The sequence below is a fragment of the Colletotrichum fioriniae genome (genome assembly GCF_027942845.1).
Source record: "Colletotrichum fioriniae strain IMI 355084 chromosome Unknown scaffold_20, whole genome shotgun sequence".
Taxonomy (NCBI): Eukaryota; Fungi; Ascomycota; class Sordariomycetes; order Glomerellales; family Glomerellaceae; genus Colletotrichum; species Colletotrichum fioriniae.
In genome coordinates, this window is record NW_027076856.1 from 324,675 (window position 1) to 338,734 (window position 14,060).

Sequence of the window (14,060 nt, forward strand, 5' to 3'; positions counted from 1 at the left end):
GCAATTTGACAGCAGTGACACAAAACAATTAGATCTTATCAACTCTGAAATGCATTCCCCGTGTTGCAGAGCGATCTGTTATCTTTCCCGCCCATGGGGGCGAGATCATTCTGTGGAGGTGGCCCGGCTTTCACCGGGCTACCGAACTGACGACAACCTCTTTCATGGATGAATCCAGTCCGTCTACCACCATGTGGACCCTGAATCCATCTGACTCGCGCCTGTACGTTGATCTTTTAAAAGTCAGGAACGTCAGACGCGTCGTGCTCTTTTGGCCTCCTCGAGCCCTCTCCTCTCCGTTGGCTTCTTCCATCCCATCACTCCAACGACCTCTCCTCGGACTCCCTCTTGTCGTCCACCAACCGTCTTCAACTCTGCTGCGGTTGAAACACATCTTCTTCCATCATGACGGACGCCATCTCCCACACAGCCGACCACGGCAGCAACAAGACTTCCAAGCACAAGGAGGACGGACCTGATGCCGAGATGGTTCAGCCCCCTAACCCTTGGCCCGAGATGAACGACAACACCATGCTCGGCGAGACGAGCGACGAGATGAACAACGACCGCCTTAAGCAGATTGCCGCCCAGGGCAGCGCCCACTTCCACCGTCTGGGCTGGAAGCGCTTGGCAATTGTCACCATTGTCGAGGCCGTTGCCCTTGGTGCTCTCAGCTTGCCTTCCGCCTACCACACTCTCGGAATGTTCCCCGGCGTTTTCCTTACCATTACCATTGGTATGCTTTCGATTTTCACCAGTTACATCGTTGGTCAGGTCAAGCTGGCCCACCCGCATGTCGCCAACTACGCGGAAGCCGGAAGGCTTCTCTTTGGTCGCTACGGACGCATCGGATACGAGATATTCGGAGCTGCACTTGTTCTTGAGCTTGTCATGGTTGTCGGCTCTCACGCTTTGACTGGAAGCATTGCGCTCGTTGATATCAACGGCGGTCACGTCTGCTCCATCGTCTTCTCGGCCGTATCAGCTATCATCCTCCTGATTCTTGCTATCCCGCCCTCGTTCACCGAGGTTGCTATTCTCGGTTACATCGACTTCGTCTCTATTCTGGCTGCCATCGGTATCACGGTTATCGCCACCGGCATTCAGGCCAACAGCGGTCCCGGCGGTCTCTCCGGCATCGAGTGGTCTGCTTGGCCCAGGGAGGGTGTGACCTTCTCCGAGGCCTTTGTTGCCGTGAGCAACATCATTTTCGCCTTCAGTTTCGCCATCGGTCAATTCTCCTTTATGGACGAAATGCATACGCCTACCGACTACATGAAGTCCATCTGGGCTTCTGGCTTCATCCAGATCGCCATTTACACCCTTACTGGCGCTCTTTGCTACGCCTTCATTGGTCCTTCGGTTCAATCCCCTGCCCTCCTCTCTGCCGGACCCCTTATTTCTAAGATCGCCTTTGGAGTCGCTATTCCGGTCATCTTCATCTCCGGTTCCATCAACTCGACTGTTGCCCTGCGATACATTCACGGCCGCATGTACAAGAACTCTCACCTGAAGTACATCAACACCCCCATGGGCTGGGCCAGCTGGATCATCCTTGTTGTCGTGTTCACCATCATTGCATGGGTGATTGCTGAGGCTATTCCTATTTTCTCCGACCTGCTCTCGCTGGCTTCGGCGCTGTTTGTTTCCGGATTCTCGTTTTATATTCCTGCCATCATGTGGTTTACCCTTCTCTGCAAGGGCAAGTGGTTCGCGCGCGAGAACATCCTCATCAGCCTTGGCAGCATCTTGGCGTTCATCGTCGGAGCCGTCACATTGGTTGCCGGTACCTACTCGACTATCGTTGATATTGTAAGTTCAATTACCTCACTGTACCGCACATTCAATAGACTAACACCGAGAAAGATTGATGAGACAAGCTCCGGAAGCGCCCACAAGCCCTTTGCCTGCCGTTCGTCTTAGGTTGTAAAACCATAGGCCTGTAAATAATTAAGAATTACATGAAGTCTATAATGACTAAAATACGAGATACCCGCGGCTAAGTCCGTTGCATAAATGCACCAGAACTATCAAAACTGATTCAATGTTTGCGTCCATTCAAGACATCCGACTCACAGCGTGACTTTCTGTTATAGGCCGACAATTGGGTGGAGATATCTGTACTAATGAACGAGATCAAGATCTAAAGAAAAGAGGCTTTGAATTCTCCGCCTTATCGAAAGTTCTCACAAAATATTTGCCTTGTGCTGAGATCAAGGCCAAATGAATTTCTCACGTTTCACTTTGACCGCTGGCGTTTGAGCAGACGTATAGACGGCCGTCAGGGCTATCGTGTATTGCGGGTTGGAAATGTCACTGCTATTAACGAATTGATATTGCTTCAGAGATTGTCGCTTACGACTAGCACTATAACTCAGTAGATTCTCATAACTCACTCCACCCGACATTTTATATGCCTGGGTCTTTACACAATCTTGCGTCCAATCACATGGCTCAACTTTGTCCAAGAAGAAGATTGGTTATGTTATTGGTGCCTGGAGAGAAAAGAAGCCATTGATACATGCACGGAGGATGTTATTTCCCGAGGTCCACTTAGTAGAACGCAAATAACCTATTCCTCAGACTCTCAGGCGAGGTTATCACAAAGCGAGGGATAGATTGTAAGACATAGATCGATCGTAGAAGGTGGCTTAAGTCCTCTACAGGAGAGGCCCGATGAAGGATTGTATACATATGCTTGCAAAGAGACGAGCTCTCACATTGTAGTAAGCGGTATGATGCGGCCGTACAGGGCAGCACCAATTAGGGCGTTGCGGCATGAATATACCGCCTGAATACCTAAGGTACTTTACCTGGAGGTAGGTAATACTCGATGCCCCCAGAGTAAAATATACGGACAGTTGGAAACCGTTATACCCTCGATCATTCCTGTTCCTGTCATTAGCGATAGCAGGCGCACCTCAAGGACGAGAGAAAAACAGCCAGAACAAGCTAGTTAGTTGACGGAGTGTTCTTAGTGCAAGAATTATTTTACAATCTACCCGACGACAAGTTACGAGCTCGATTGAGGCATGAGCACCGAGAGATGTTACCTACCGAGGTAAACTGTTTTTGCGTTCTATTTTCATTCTTGGGTACTTCTTTAACCTAGGTACAGCTGAGCTTGCATCATGCAACAAAAGTGGTCGTGAATCGCTCTGGCTAGATACATGACATCTAGCAAAATGACTGAAGCTTTCAGCATGAATGGCAATGCAGCAACATAGTGTCGAAGGCAAGGCATAGTCTGAGGCCACGGACACGACTTCCTCGGCCCCACTTACTGCCGAGGTGGACGGATGCTCCCGACCCTTGCGAATTTAACATTCCATAGTACCAACCAAATCGGTAATCAGTTTGGAGACAACACGTGCAGCACCGGGCCCCAAGGTTCTAGTGAATCTAATTCAGGTATTGACATGAGTACCCATTCTCTAGACAAAATAATTACGGTCACAATAGAAACAACAAGGGTCTGGATCTTACCTTAATTCATGACAGATGATGATTGTATCAACTCTAATGGAATCCACGTTCACTCAGGTAACTTGACAATGACTACCAATTCACCTATTAGCGGAGCCGTGACCCGCCCCACCTTCACATTCCTCAAAACGCCAACCTCGGTTGCGAGCGGCCCCCAAATTCCCCAACCTGTTGGAGGCGCCGAGGCGGCGCGCCAACGCGACTAGGCGGCAATGATGTAGAGCACGAAAGGACACAAACTCAGAGCCGACATCATTTGATTACTGAACATCTCATCAACAAAAACCAGTGTCGTATCACCGTTCAAACTTTGTGTGAATTGCGACAAGGATACCCCAAACGACAGCTCAAGCCGAATTACTCAACATGTCACAAGATTCTATGGCCAGGACAGTGCAGGAGCAAGTTGCGGTAGACGACCTGGGACCAGACCATTTCATCAGTCGTGTCGATCCCGCCCGCATGGGAAACAAGGCAAACATTGCATACGGAGGTTGTACCATCAGCATCGGCGTTCAAGCGGCATGCAGCACCGTATCGCCCAAGTACCTGCTCTATTCGGCGACGGGCAACTACCTAGGCCCAGCGTTGACAGACCGCAAGCTCAAATGTGCCGTCCGAAAAGTCCGCGATACGAGAACATTCGCTACTAGATTGGTTGAGATCAGCCAAGATCAAGACGATGGCAAATCCAGACTCTGCATGATCATGCTGGCCGATTTCCAAGTAAAGGAAGAGGCTTCTCTTCTCGTATACTCTGCGCCGCCATCCATGAGCTACTCGCCGCCTGAGAAGTGTCTCACAACACAGGAGTCAACTGAAGATAAAGTGCGGAAAGGCGTTGTGTCAGAAAAGCTGGGGAATTTGTACCTGGCTACTTTTGGTTTCAACAGCCGCTTCTTTGAGACCCGCGGCTGTCCGGAGACAGTTGCGCCGAACAACCTCTACGGCATGGCCAAGACTGTCAAGACGCCCCAGGAAAGCCTCGACTTGACTTCAAAGACATCGGCCGATTGGTTCCGCTGCCGCCATCCCCTGGAGCGACTCCAAGATCGGTTCTCTGCACTAGGCTTCATCCTGGACGCAGCTCTGTCCTTCATCCCCCTGACCCACAGCAGCAAGTTCCTGGATGACGCTGGTCCTTGCTCTTCACTAGACTTTGCGTTGAGGTTCTTTACGGGAGAAATCAACCTGGACAACTGGCACCTTAGAGAAATGAAGACTATCGCCGGCAACGACGGCCGAACCTACACTGAAGCCCGACTCTGGGATCAACAGGGGAACATGATCGCTACCATGAACCAGCAATCTATCATGCGGCCTCTGGGGAAAGATATTCAAGCCGCTCTCTGAAGGCTTCCAAGGTTCGAGTATATTCGGGAGTAGAGGAGTGTGGACTTTGGCGACTTCTTGCTTTGGCGAAGCTTACCTCATTGTTAGATGGGATTAGAGTTAGAATCCTACCGGTACTTATTATTACTCAAGAGAAGGAAATCTTATATGGCGTGAGCATATGTTGTATTTAGATGGTATTACGTTGATTCAGCCTCACACAATAATTTAGAAAACCCCAAGACTTTTGCGTCTTTCGTTGCATCATGCGTGACTAAATGACTGCAGAATACGTTACTCACCATATATATTGATTGCAATGTGTATGATTCCAGCGTAGTCTTGTAGAAAGTTGCCCTTATGACTCTAGAGCCCACTTCAAACGAACATACTTGAGATATTGAAGTGACATTTTGAGGCAAGGCAATCTTCAAAGGTTCTTAGCAGTTTTCAACCGATCGAAGTCTCTGTCGAGCGCTTTTGTGTTTTGAATTCAATATCACTTGAGGACAACAAAACGGATTTCGGAATCGCCATCGAATCTAGATTATGACCTGACCTTCAACTAGTTTCTTATTATTTGGCAGTCGCTCCTCCGTCGCTGACTGGCCTAAACCACACTACCTAGCCTAGGCATTCGACTGAGACAATCGATCAGATTCGTATCGGGTCAACTTACGTCATCGTATCGTCTATTTCCCCGCTTCTGCTATGAAAATTGACCTGATCGTGGTCCAGTCTGAGGTCTCTGATGGAACAGTCAATGGAAACAGCTTTTTGGCCGCACGAAAACGGTATGGTGAGACACGGACGATCGCCAAGCTATGCGTGCAACTCCGGCATGTTTGGAAACGCGACGTTCGAGTTACCGTTTAATCAAATCGGTGTTGATCCCTACTCCAATAAACTCCGATGATAGGCCAGAAGCTTGTGACATTAAGACAGCAGCAACGTAATTGGAGATGCCTATGTTCTTTTCGCGGCGTTGTTGAATGAAGCTCGCTGCTCAAGTGCTGCTGGCAGCGGCCTCGGAATATTATGTCCATGTTGGGGTCAATCCGTGGTGATCTTCCGTTGGTTGAATCATTCTGCCATTCCAAGACTCTACTTACATCGTCAAGTTTGTTCCTTTTGACTCCTTGCTTCCTGGCAGACATATTCATGTGCGGACTACGAGAGCCGGAACGCAAGGGTACTTGATGATCGGCATGCTACATGAGACCGCGCGTCCTGCATTCTTCCTCCCTGTAGCACCCGGTCGTTTCTCTTTAGTGACAGTTCACATCGTACTTGACGCCCTTGGACCGGAAGCTCACATCTTTGGACCATGACCGATCGAGACATGATCACATGTCGCGAACTCCTCGTGAGAGTCTCAACGTCGCTCAAGAAAGAAGAGGCTTCTTTTGGCGTAAATGGGCGTTATTTCATGGCTCAGTTGCCTGAGCGAAGTGAGACAAGAGTGCGCATCCAACCGCCTGGACGATCACTGGCGTTTCAAAATGCCGCATCGAGGACTTCATTGGCGGCTACGTTGTCTTTCATGTCTCTTTTCATGACTTTCATCGAGATCCAGTTCCCGCACTGAAACTTAGAGAATGAAAAAAAGCATGGCTACTGTATCTCTCCTCTGCAGGAGACGACGATATCAATTTTGACGCAACTTCAGCGGTATAAAGTCGTCGAAATTCCCGACCATTTTAGCTTCACTGCTATCAGAACGCGCAATATCGCCCACAAGTAGCATCAAACACCACTATCAGATCACCATTTCCGTACCTCATAATGTCCAGAGTCCGTCCTTCTCTCCAAGATGTGTGCAACCAATACACGTCTGGCGAAAATCGCACTACCCTAGAGAACATCATCAGAGCCTTCCGAAGGCTTCAGCAACTTGATCCAAACAACGAAGACTCCTTCTTTACTATCGCTGGCTATCATGGAGAGCCATGGATGAAGGAGAACCCTTATCCTGGCGGATCGACTTACGACGATTGGCGAGGAGGTTACTGCCAACATCAGACGGTCTTGTTCCCCACTTGGCATCGAGCATACCTCCTTCGGCTTGAAGACGCCATGCGTCGGGCTGTTCCTGATGCTCCAGGTTTAGCCCTGCCATTCCTGGATGAGTGCCGGCCATTCGACCAGAATACTCCTCTCCCTTGGATCTTGACTACTCCCACTTTCGACCTTGATGGAGACAATACGAACCCTCTCTACTCCTACAAGTTCCAGAAGGGAGTTGCAGACAATCACGAGAAGCCATCAGATGCTCAGCGTTATAGCAAATCAACGGGATCAAAGACGGCTCGTTACCCGCTTGCGGGGGTTAATGACTTGAACGGAGAAGACCCCGCTTCGCATGCCAGCATTCTCAACGGCAATATTGCAGCCTGGCTAAACGGAAAGATCCAGATTGACGGCAAGGCGTCACCAACGTCAATCCCGGACACTGTCTCTGTCGTTGCTAGATACAAGGCCAGCCTTGATGCCCCCAATTACACGCTGTTCTCGAACAAGGCTTCCAGGGGCGAGTGGCTTCAACATATGAGAGGCTCACTGGAGAACAAGTTCCATACTTCTCTTGAAGATCCACACAATGCTGTACATCTTGCCATCGGAGGCTTCTACCAAGATGGAGAAGAGAACGCCAAACCTGTTGAGGGTGCCCATGGCGACATGGGTGAGAACGAAACCGCTAGCTTCGACCCCATTTTCTTCCTCCACCATGCCTTCATTGACTATGTCTTCTGGACATGGCAAGTCAAGCATGGCCTGACCAATCCGGGTAGTCTGTCAGTGGAGCCCAACATCACGGCGGGAACACTCAGCGCAGGAAGTCCCGTTCTTCCTCCGGGAAGCAAGTTGGAGATGAGTAGTCCTCTTGCACCTTTCTTGAAGTCCGGCAGTCTCAGCGACCCTGTGTTCTACACTTCAGACGACATCACCAACATCAGTCAGTTGGGATACATGTACGGCGAAGGCTCCCTTGACCTTCCGACTAGTGGGCCCGTTCTTGGTGACCCCGAGCTTCCCCTTGTCGCAGTCGCCCGCGTTAGTGGCATCAGCACCACTGACCATGAGGGATCGTTTGTCATCCGTACCTCTGCCAAGCTTGCTGATGGTAGAGAGGTCGAAATTGACCGCGACGCGATCCTCAGTCGATGGGTTCTTGCCAACTGCAAGAACTGTCAGAAGAACAAGCTTGAGACGTATACTTACATCCCCTTTGGCGAAGATCTGATGAGAGCAATTGGGGCTGAGCGTAAGGAGGACATTCATAGCAAGCTCAGTGTCTCGGTCCAGACGCGCGGACGGGTTTCCACAGTTAAGGACTCATTTGGTGCTGTGCAGCCTTCGATCGAGATCTTTTAAGAAAAAGTTGACTGGAACTTGTAGGGTGAAACAAGTAATACTGTGGGTATTTCCGAAGCTTGTCTCGATAGGCCACTCTCAACAGCTCGTCTATGACCAAATGCAAGAATTGTGGAATTGGTTTCCTGACGCATGTGCTGCGATATTCACATTCTAGTACCAAGCTACTAAGTTGCCCAGGACTTTGTTATAGGTACGAGAGCATATGCTTCACACCGCGAGCACAGAGGGAATGAACCAAGTTTGAGAGTATCAATCAGTAGATTTTTCGAAAAGACACTACGCTAACACGAGGCTACAAAGACCTCAAACGTTCAGGCCAAGGCCTTCGCACGTTGTGATGATGCCCTCCCTTGCGCCTGGTGGTGTGGTACAAACCTGCAAGTTGAAGATGCATTTTGTAGTGCTGTCAACTGGCAGGATGTCTCCAAAGGGATACGTCAACTGCTTACCTCCGGCAGCATCAACGCAATCAGCCACGTCCTTGGTGACAGTCTCCTTCTTCAACTGATACTTTTCAGTCAAGAGTTTCATAAGATCCTTGCGCCCAATAGAGTTCTTGTGATCCGAGCGCTGGATGAGAATGTACTGACGCCAGCGGCCATCGGGATCTTGTGCGCAGAGCTCAGCTTCGGTGTACTCTGTGCACTTCTGCTCCGACTCGGAGAAAGGCTGCGAACGCAGAACAAAGACCTTCTGGGCCTGCAGAGCAAGACCGATGGTGTAGAGCTCTAAGCTGCGCGTCATCTCCTTCTGCATGTCGCCCTGGGTGATGTTGCGACTGGTTCCAAGGAATTTTCCGTCGCGGATGATCTGGAAAATGCCACCTGTGACGTTGACTTGTGCGTCGATGGTGGTCTGAAAGCTTGTCGAAACGGCAGACTGCCAATTTTGGACGACCTTTCCCAGAGACGTGGCAACGTTGCTCCAAGAGAGAAAGAGGTTGGTAGGCTCAGGGGCTTTGAGGTTGGTGGAAACGAAGCTGGAGGTGCTGCCGACGGCGCCGGCAACGGTGCTGAGAGGACCCGTGAAGGGAATGATGGATAGCACGCCAGCAAAGACGCGTGTCATGGTCTTGAGGTCTGTGATGTCGTCTTTGGGGTTCGGGTAGAAGTCTTGTACGATGCCTGGGAGGGTGAGGCTCAAGATGCTCGAGGCGAAAGTGATGGCAGTGTTGAGAGAGTTCATGTAACTATTCCAGTTCTGAACGGCAACGAGGGCGTACCATCCAGGCAATTTGACCGGAGAACAGGGTTGACCGGCATTGCAGAAGCTGTCGAGGCCGCTATCCTAGGTATTAGTGTCCACATTTTGAGAGTAAAGTCATGGGTTGAGACTCACCAGAAGAAGTTGGGTGCACCGAAGGAATTGGCAAAATTTTGGACAGCGTTGTGTTCTACTTTGCTGACGTTGAAAGTCGTCCAATCCGCAAGGAAGTTCTCAATGTCGAGCTTCTTCCATGTGTCTTGATTGAGAGCTTCAGTCTTGCAGTCAGCCGAACCAGTGTCTTGTGGGACAGGTGTAGCGATGGCGCCAGTGCAGGCCAAGGCCAGAAGGAATTGATTTGATCTCATTATGAGAACTTCTTCAAGAACCACTCGCAGTGACACACAGAGAAGGTATAAATCTGAAGGAAAAGAATGTCTAGGGCAAATGAATGAGCCCTGAGAAGCTAGAGGAAGCCGAGAGAATGTATAGATGAGTTTGATGGGGTAGCGAACTTCCTCTTCTCACTACAGCCGACCCTTGGGTCTTATACATCGCAAAAAGGCATCTGTCCGGTATCTGAGATCAAGGCCGAACTGCTCCTGAGCTGAAGACTGATCAGTCATCTTGCAGTCATGTATGAATTGGTTTGTATATTGGCGTTGTTCTCCACGTGCCGTCCGACTCGTGCCCGGTGGAACCCTTAACCTGGAACTACCCACTAGCTGCTATATCGGTGCGCTTCTTAAGACGTCGAAGCATTAACGACAATGAGTAAAAGGTACGTTTTGAAACAAGGGCTGCTCACAGTTTTCTCTTGTACACCTCTTAACAGCCCTACGGACCTTTTCTGCATCCCCGGAAAGCGAAGTAGTTTATTTGAGTCTCCTTGTAAGGCCGGTGCGGAGCGAGTCTCGCCAAGTCTCCAGCCAGTTCGTTCCAACTTCTATCAACACAGCCCTGCAAGTGGCATGAAATGGAGTCACCCAGTCTAAAGATAGGATGGGTTTAGCTTTGATTGAAGGAGGATACTCTCACTCGCCTAGCTCGCTTACAGTCCAAGGGGCTTTGAGTTCTCATGAACCTAGATGTAACGTACGATCAATTCGAAAATGAACGAATATCACCCAAGGAAGTTTCACGGGGGCTCTATAGGATTTCTGGCACGGCAACTAATCATTTTTCCCGTCAACGGTAAGGTGAGATAGCGGCGTGTTTTCTACAAGTTCTCGACGCTGATGAAACCTACTTTCGTATCTAGCTTACCTCCGATACCACAAGCCGCACGCAGTTGATCGAAAAGCATGTATCGAGAATAGTAACTTCAACTAGACTCCATGCAGTAAATAGACTTTGGATTTCCTCAGCCATAATCACAACCAGGCATGACCTTCCAACAAGGACCCATATTCTGTCAGCTCAAAAGCTCAGGCTATAATATTTAATTATGCCAAAACCAGACTTCACATGGGGCAAAGAGGGGTATTATAGAATGCCAAGCAAGTACTCCTGACGGCTGTGCAAGCCTCTCTGACCGCCCGTTCTTAGGTCCCAGGGGCACTGTCGATAGAGATCGGAAAGAACTAGTCTTGGAAGGCAGGCCTTTGGCCTGGCGACGTCTAGTCGATGGTCTCGATCCACTTCGTGGTTCTGTCATTAATTGAGAGTCTTGGGTGCGAGCCGACCTACCCTATTCTGTCAGCTCTGACAAGTAATCACTGACTCGTGAGGACAGTTCAGTTTGGATGAAGGTGTTCGCAGCCGGCTGTTTCATCCGCTTGTCAACTGAACGCTAGTGAATGTGCCTGCCAAGGTGTAGCACCCGCCGCTCGCGTGTTCATCTCCTAGTTGGATCGAAAGAGAGTTAACTACGAGATTGACCAACATCTTTTGGTTCAGTCGAATGTGGGTGAAAAGGTACGATCCCGCCGGCACGTGTAGCCGACAGGCACGCCAAGGCCACCAGCGGAGGTCTCGGCTATAACATGAAACATGGCCAAGGTGCCGTAGAGCCCACGAAGTTTTTCTATTCTTTTCTATGCACTTTGATGGATTACTAAACCTGGGCCAGAACAGTATTTAAGTTACAGACATCAAGCAACTTCAAATTTCCTGCCGGCCTGTCTGTGTGATGACTTCTATTGTTGCTTCTTCGAGCTTTCAGGCACTTTCTCCGGGCAACACGGTACTCCGAAGGATCCGCGGTCGACCCACATCGGCCCGGCCTCCATTTTTCGGAGGTTTTTGCCGCGGGCAGCAGAAGTTTGTGGACGGTCCAGACCCCAGACTCCGAGTCAAGAATCGTGCACTGGGCAGCTGATCTACAGTCATGATGTCACGCTCGAGAACAACAAGTTCGCCAGCGCTGAGCGGCCAGGGTCCACGAGTAGCTTTCGCGACGACACAATAGACTGCGGGAAACAGTCGAGAGGCATGCTATACGGTTTCAAGGCCTCAAATGAGTGTTCATGACTGGGAGAAAAACTGCCTCGAACATGTAAGCCACCATACTACCGAGTAGATCATGAACACAGGGTATTTGAGTCAGGCAGTGAGGGCAAATTGGTTTCAATCGACTGACCAAAAATCGATTTCTGCCCATTACGTTTATATTATCAAGCGCCCTGATACCCTTTCCACATCATTTTCACCTAAACCTGAACGCCAATAAGTACGTGGAGAGTTGACTGAAAGCTCAACAATCCCATTATAAGATTACACACTAAAGATTCGTTCTCTGCTCTTTCATCTGAGGTGACTTGAGAGGTTGACAGTCCCAAAATGCAGGGATGAATCAGGAGGCATCGACGCAAACTGGACTAACATCAGTTCGATGTGCCGCAAGTACCAAAGCCAGCCTGACAACCACTACCACAATGGTCTGTCGTGGCACCGCACCATCCATACTGCGAACAGCACGTCGCGCCGGGTTCGCTGATGCAAGTGGTGCCGCCCTGCGTGGTGCCGCAGCGCCCGTTGGTGCTTAGTGGCGGAGTTGCCGCCGTACCAGTGGCCGCAGGTGCGGAGCTGGTTTCGGACGGCGTGGGGACAGCTGCAGATGACGACGCGGAACTGACGGGGGCGGGAGAGCTTGATGCCCCGGAGATCTGGCAGTTGCCGTAGAGAGGCTGGCATGCTCCGCCGCAGTGATCGGCTGTGTTTCCACACCAGCCGGCGGATGAGCAGCAGGTTGCGCCGGGCTCGGTGAAGCACGTTGTGCTGCCAAAGTTGGCGCCGCAGCGGCCGTCGGTGGAAGCGGGAAGAGTGCCGGTAGGGGCGGCAACGCTTGAAGACGTGGCAGTTCCTGTGGCCACGCGCGTAGTGGTGCCGCTGGATGGCGGGACATCGCCGACAGAGCGGTACCAATTCTCTTGGGGGTCGTCGAGACATTCGCCGACGGTAACGGACTTGAATCCGTTGCGGAAGAGGGATTCGAGCATGTGGTCTGTCAGGTTGTAGACACTCTGATAGACGGGGTCATGCTCAATTTGGAGCCACTTTGTGGTGGCGACGTCCTTGCCCTCGACGTTCTCATCCCAAATGTCTTTGGAATCTTGGATTAGATCGGCGCTGTCATGGAGATATCCCTCGGTATCGAGGTTGAAGTAGGTGATGTGGTAACCCAAGTCATTGAGATAGCCCTCGCATGTAGCATCACATGCTGAATAGGGGGGGTCTGTATTCGATTAGACACAGACGCTTCATACTTGATCATGGTTACGGTGAGCATACCTCATGTAAGTAGGGAAGTAACCTAGCAGGTCAGCAAAGGCGATCTCGTTGTAGATCATCTGGTTACGGAACTTTTCGGCGCTGATAGTGGTGAGTCTCTGATGAGACCAGGTGTGGCTGGCAATCTGGTGGCCCTCGGCAATCATGCGCTGCGGGAGGTCAGTCATTGATCAAGGCTGCAGGATAGATGCAGACAAACCCTGATGAGGGCAGGCCAATTGGTGGTTGGGTCGTTTATCTTGCCCTTGCCCAGGTTGTTACCGGTAATGAAGAAGGTTGCCTTGGCATTGTATGCCTGCATGCATGTCAGCACGGCTCATTGATAAAGTAATCACGTGTTGAAGACATTGACATACCTTCAGCTTGTTCAGCAGATCCTCGGTGTAGATGTAAGGACCATCGTCGAAAGTTAAGGCAATGTCACCATAGTGCTCGCAGTGGTAGATGGCTTGACCATAAGGGACAGAGCCAAGTCTAGTACGGGGAACATTCGTCGTGTCTGGTCCGTCGGGGCGGATGTTGGCATCGCACGACGGACCATACTCGATCATGCAGGAGGGAGCCGAGCAGTAAAGGTAGCCCTGACCGCACCACCTGTCGCATGGTTAGACTTCTCGAAGACTCAGCTGCCGGGCGCAGATAACAACTTACCCAGCACTGGAACAACAGTCACTTTGATCGCAGACCTGGTTGTTATGATCGGGACCGCAGCGCCCATCAGGAGATTGGCGCTTCTCCAACCCTGGGGCCTCGGGTTCTGGCCTGGCATGGGCAGCGCGGCGCTGGACTGTTCGGCGAGCTGCAGTGAAATCTTGCAAAGCCCTTCTCCCAGCCATGATGTTTGGGACGGGCTGCTCATCGCCGCCATGGGCACCGTGGGCAGCAGCCAAGCCCAAGCTGGCGGCAAAAGCGAGAGTGGTGAAATGCAT

At 50.7% G+C, this 14,060-nt stretch overlaps 5 protein-coding genes across 5 annotated transcripts; 3 read left to right on the plus strand and 2 right to left on the minus strand.

Moving 5' to 3' along the window:
* Positions 1 to 405: 405 nt before the first annotated feature.
* On the plus strand, positions 406 to 1,923 carry N0V96_012014 (uncharacterized protein; the record flags this gene model as incomplete). The annotated part of the gene is made up of 2 exons (XM_053197130.1): positions 406 to 1,812; positions 1,867 to 1,923. The coding sequence occupies 2 exons, from the start codon at positions 406 to 408 to the stop codon at positions 1,921 to 1,923; spliced, it is 1,464 nt and encodes a 487-aa protein (XP_053045437.1).
* A 1,929-nt stretch (positions 1,924 to 3,852) lies between these two features.
* Positions 3,853 to 4,839, plus strand: N0V96_012015 (uncharacterized protein; the record flags this gene model as incomplete). Its single annotated transcript, XM_053197131.1, has 1 exon — positions 3,853 to 4,839. The coding sequence occupies one exon, from the start codon at positions 3,853 to 3,855 to the stop codon at positions 4,837 to 4,839; it is 987 nt and encodes a 328-aa protein (XP_053045438.1).
* Positions 4,840 to 6,603: 1,764 nt separating this feature from the next.
* On the plus strand, positions 6,604 to 8,193 carry N0V96_012016 (uncharacterized protein; the record flags this gene model as incomplete). Its single annotated transcript, XM_053197132.1, has 1 exon — positions 6,604 to 8,193. The coding sequence occupies one exon, from the start codon at positions 6,604 to 6,606 to the stop codon at positions 8,191 to 8,193; it is 1,590 nt and encodes a 529-aa protein (XP_053045439.1).
* Positions 8,194 to 8,499: 306 nt separating this feature from the next.
* Positions 8,500 to 9,767, minus strand: N0V96_012017 (uncharacterized protein; the record flags this gene model as incomplete). Its single annotated transcript, XM_053197133.1, has 2 exons — positions 8,500 to 9,478; positions 9,535 to 9,767. 2 exons carry the CDS (start codon positions 9,765 to 9,767, stop codon positions 8,500 to 8,502), a joined length of 1,212 nt encoding a protein of 403 aa, XP_053045440.1.
* Positions 9,768 to 12,224: 2,457 nt separating this feature from the next.
* Positions 12,225 to 14,060, minus strand: N0V96_012018 (uncharacterized protein; the record flags this gene model as incomplete). The annotated part of the gene is made up of 5 exons (XM_065759472.1): positions 12,225 to 13,075; positions 13,121 to 13,280; positions 13,331 to 13,426; positions 13,488 to 13,725; positions 13,783 to 14,060. 5 exons carry the CDS (start codon positions 14,058 to 14,060, stop codon positions 12,225 to 12,227), a joined length of 1,623 nt encoding a protein of 540 aa, XP_065611926.1.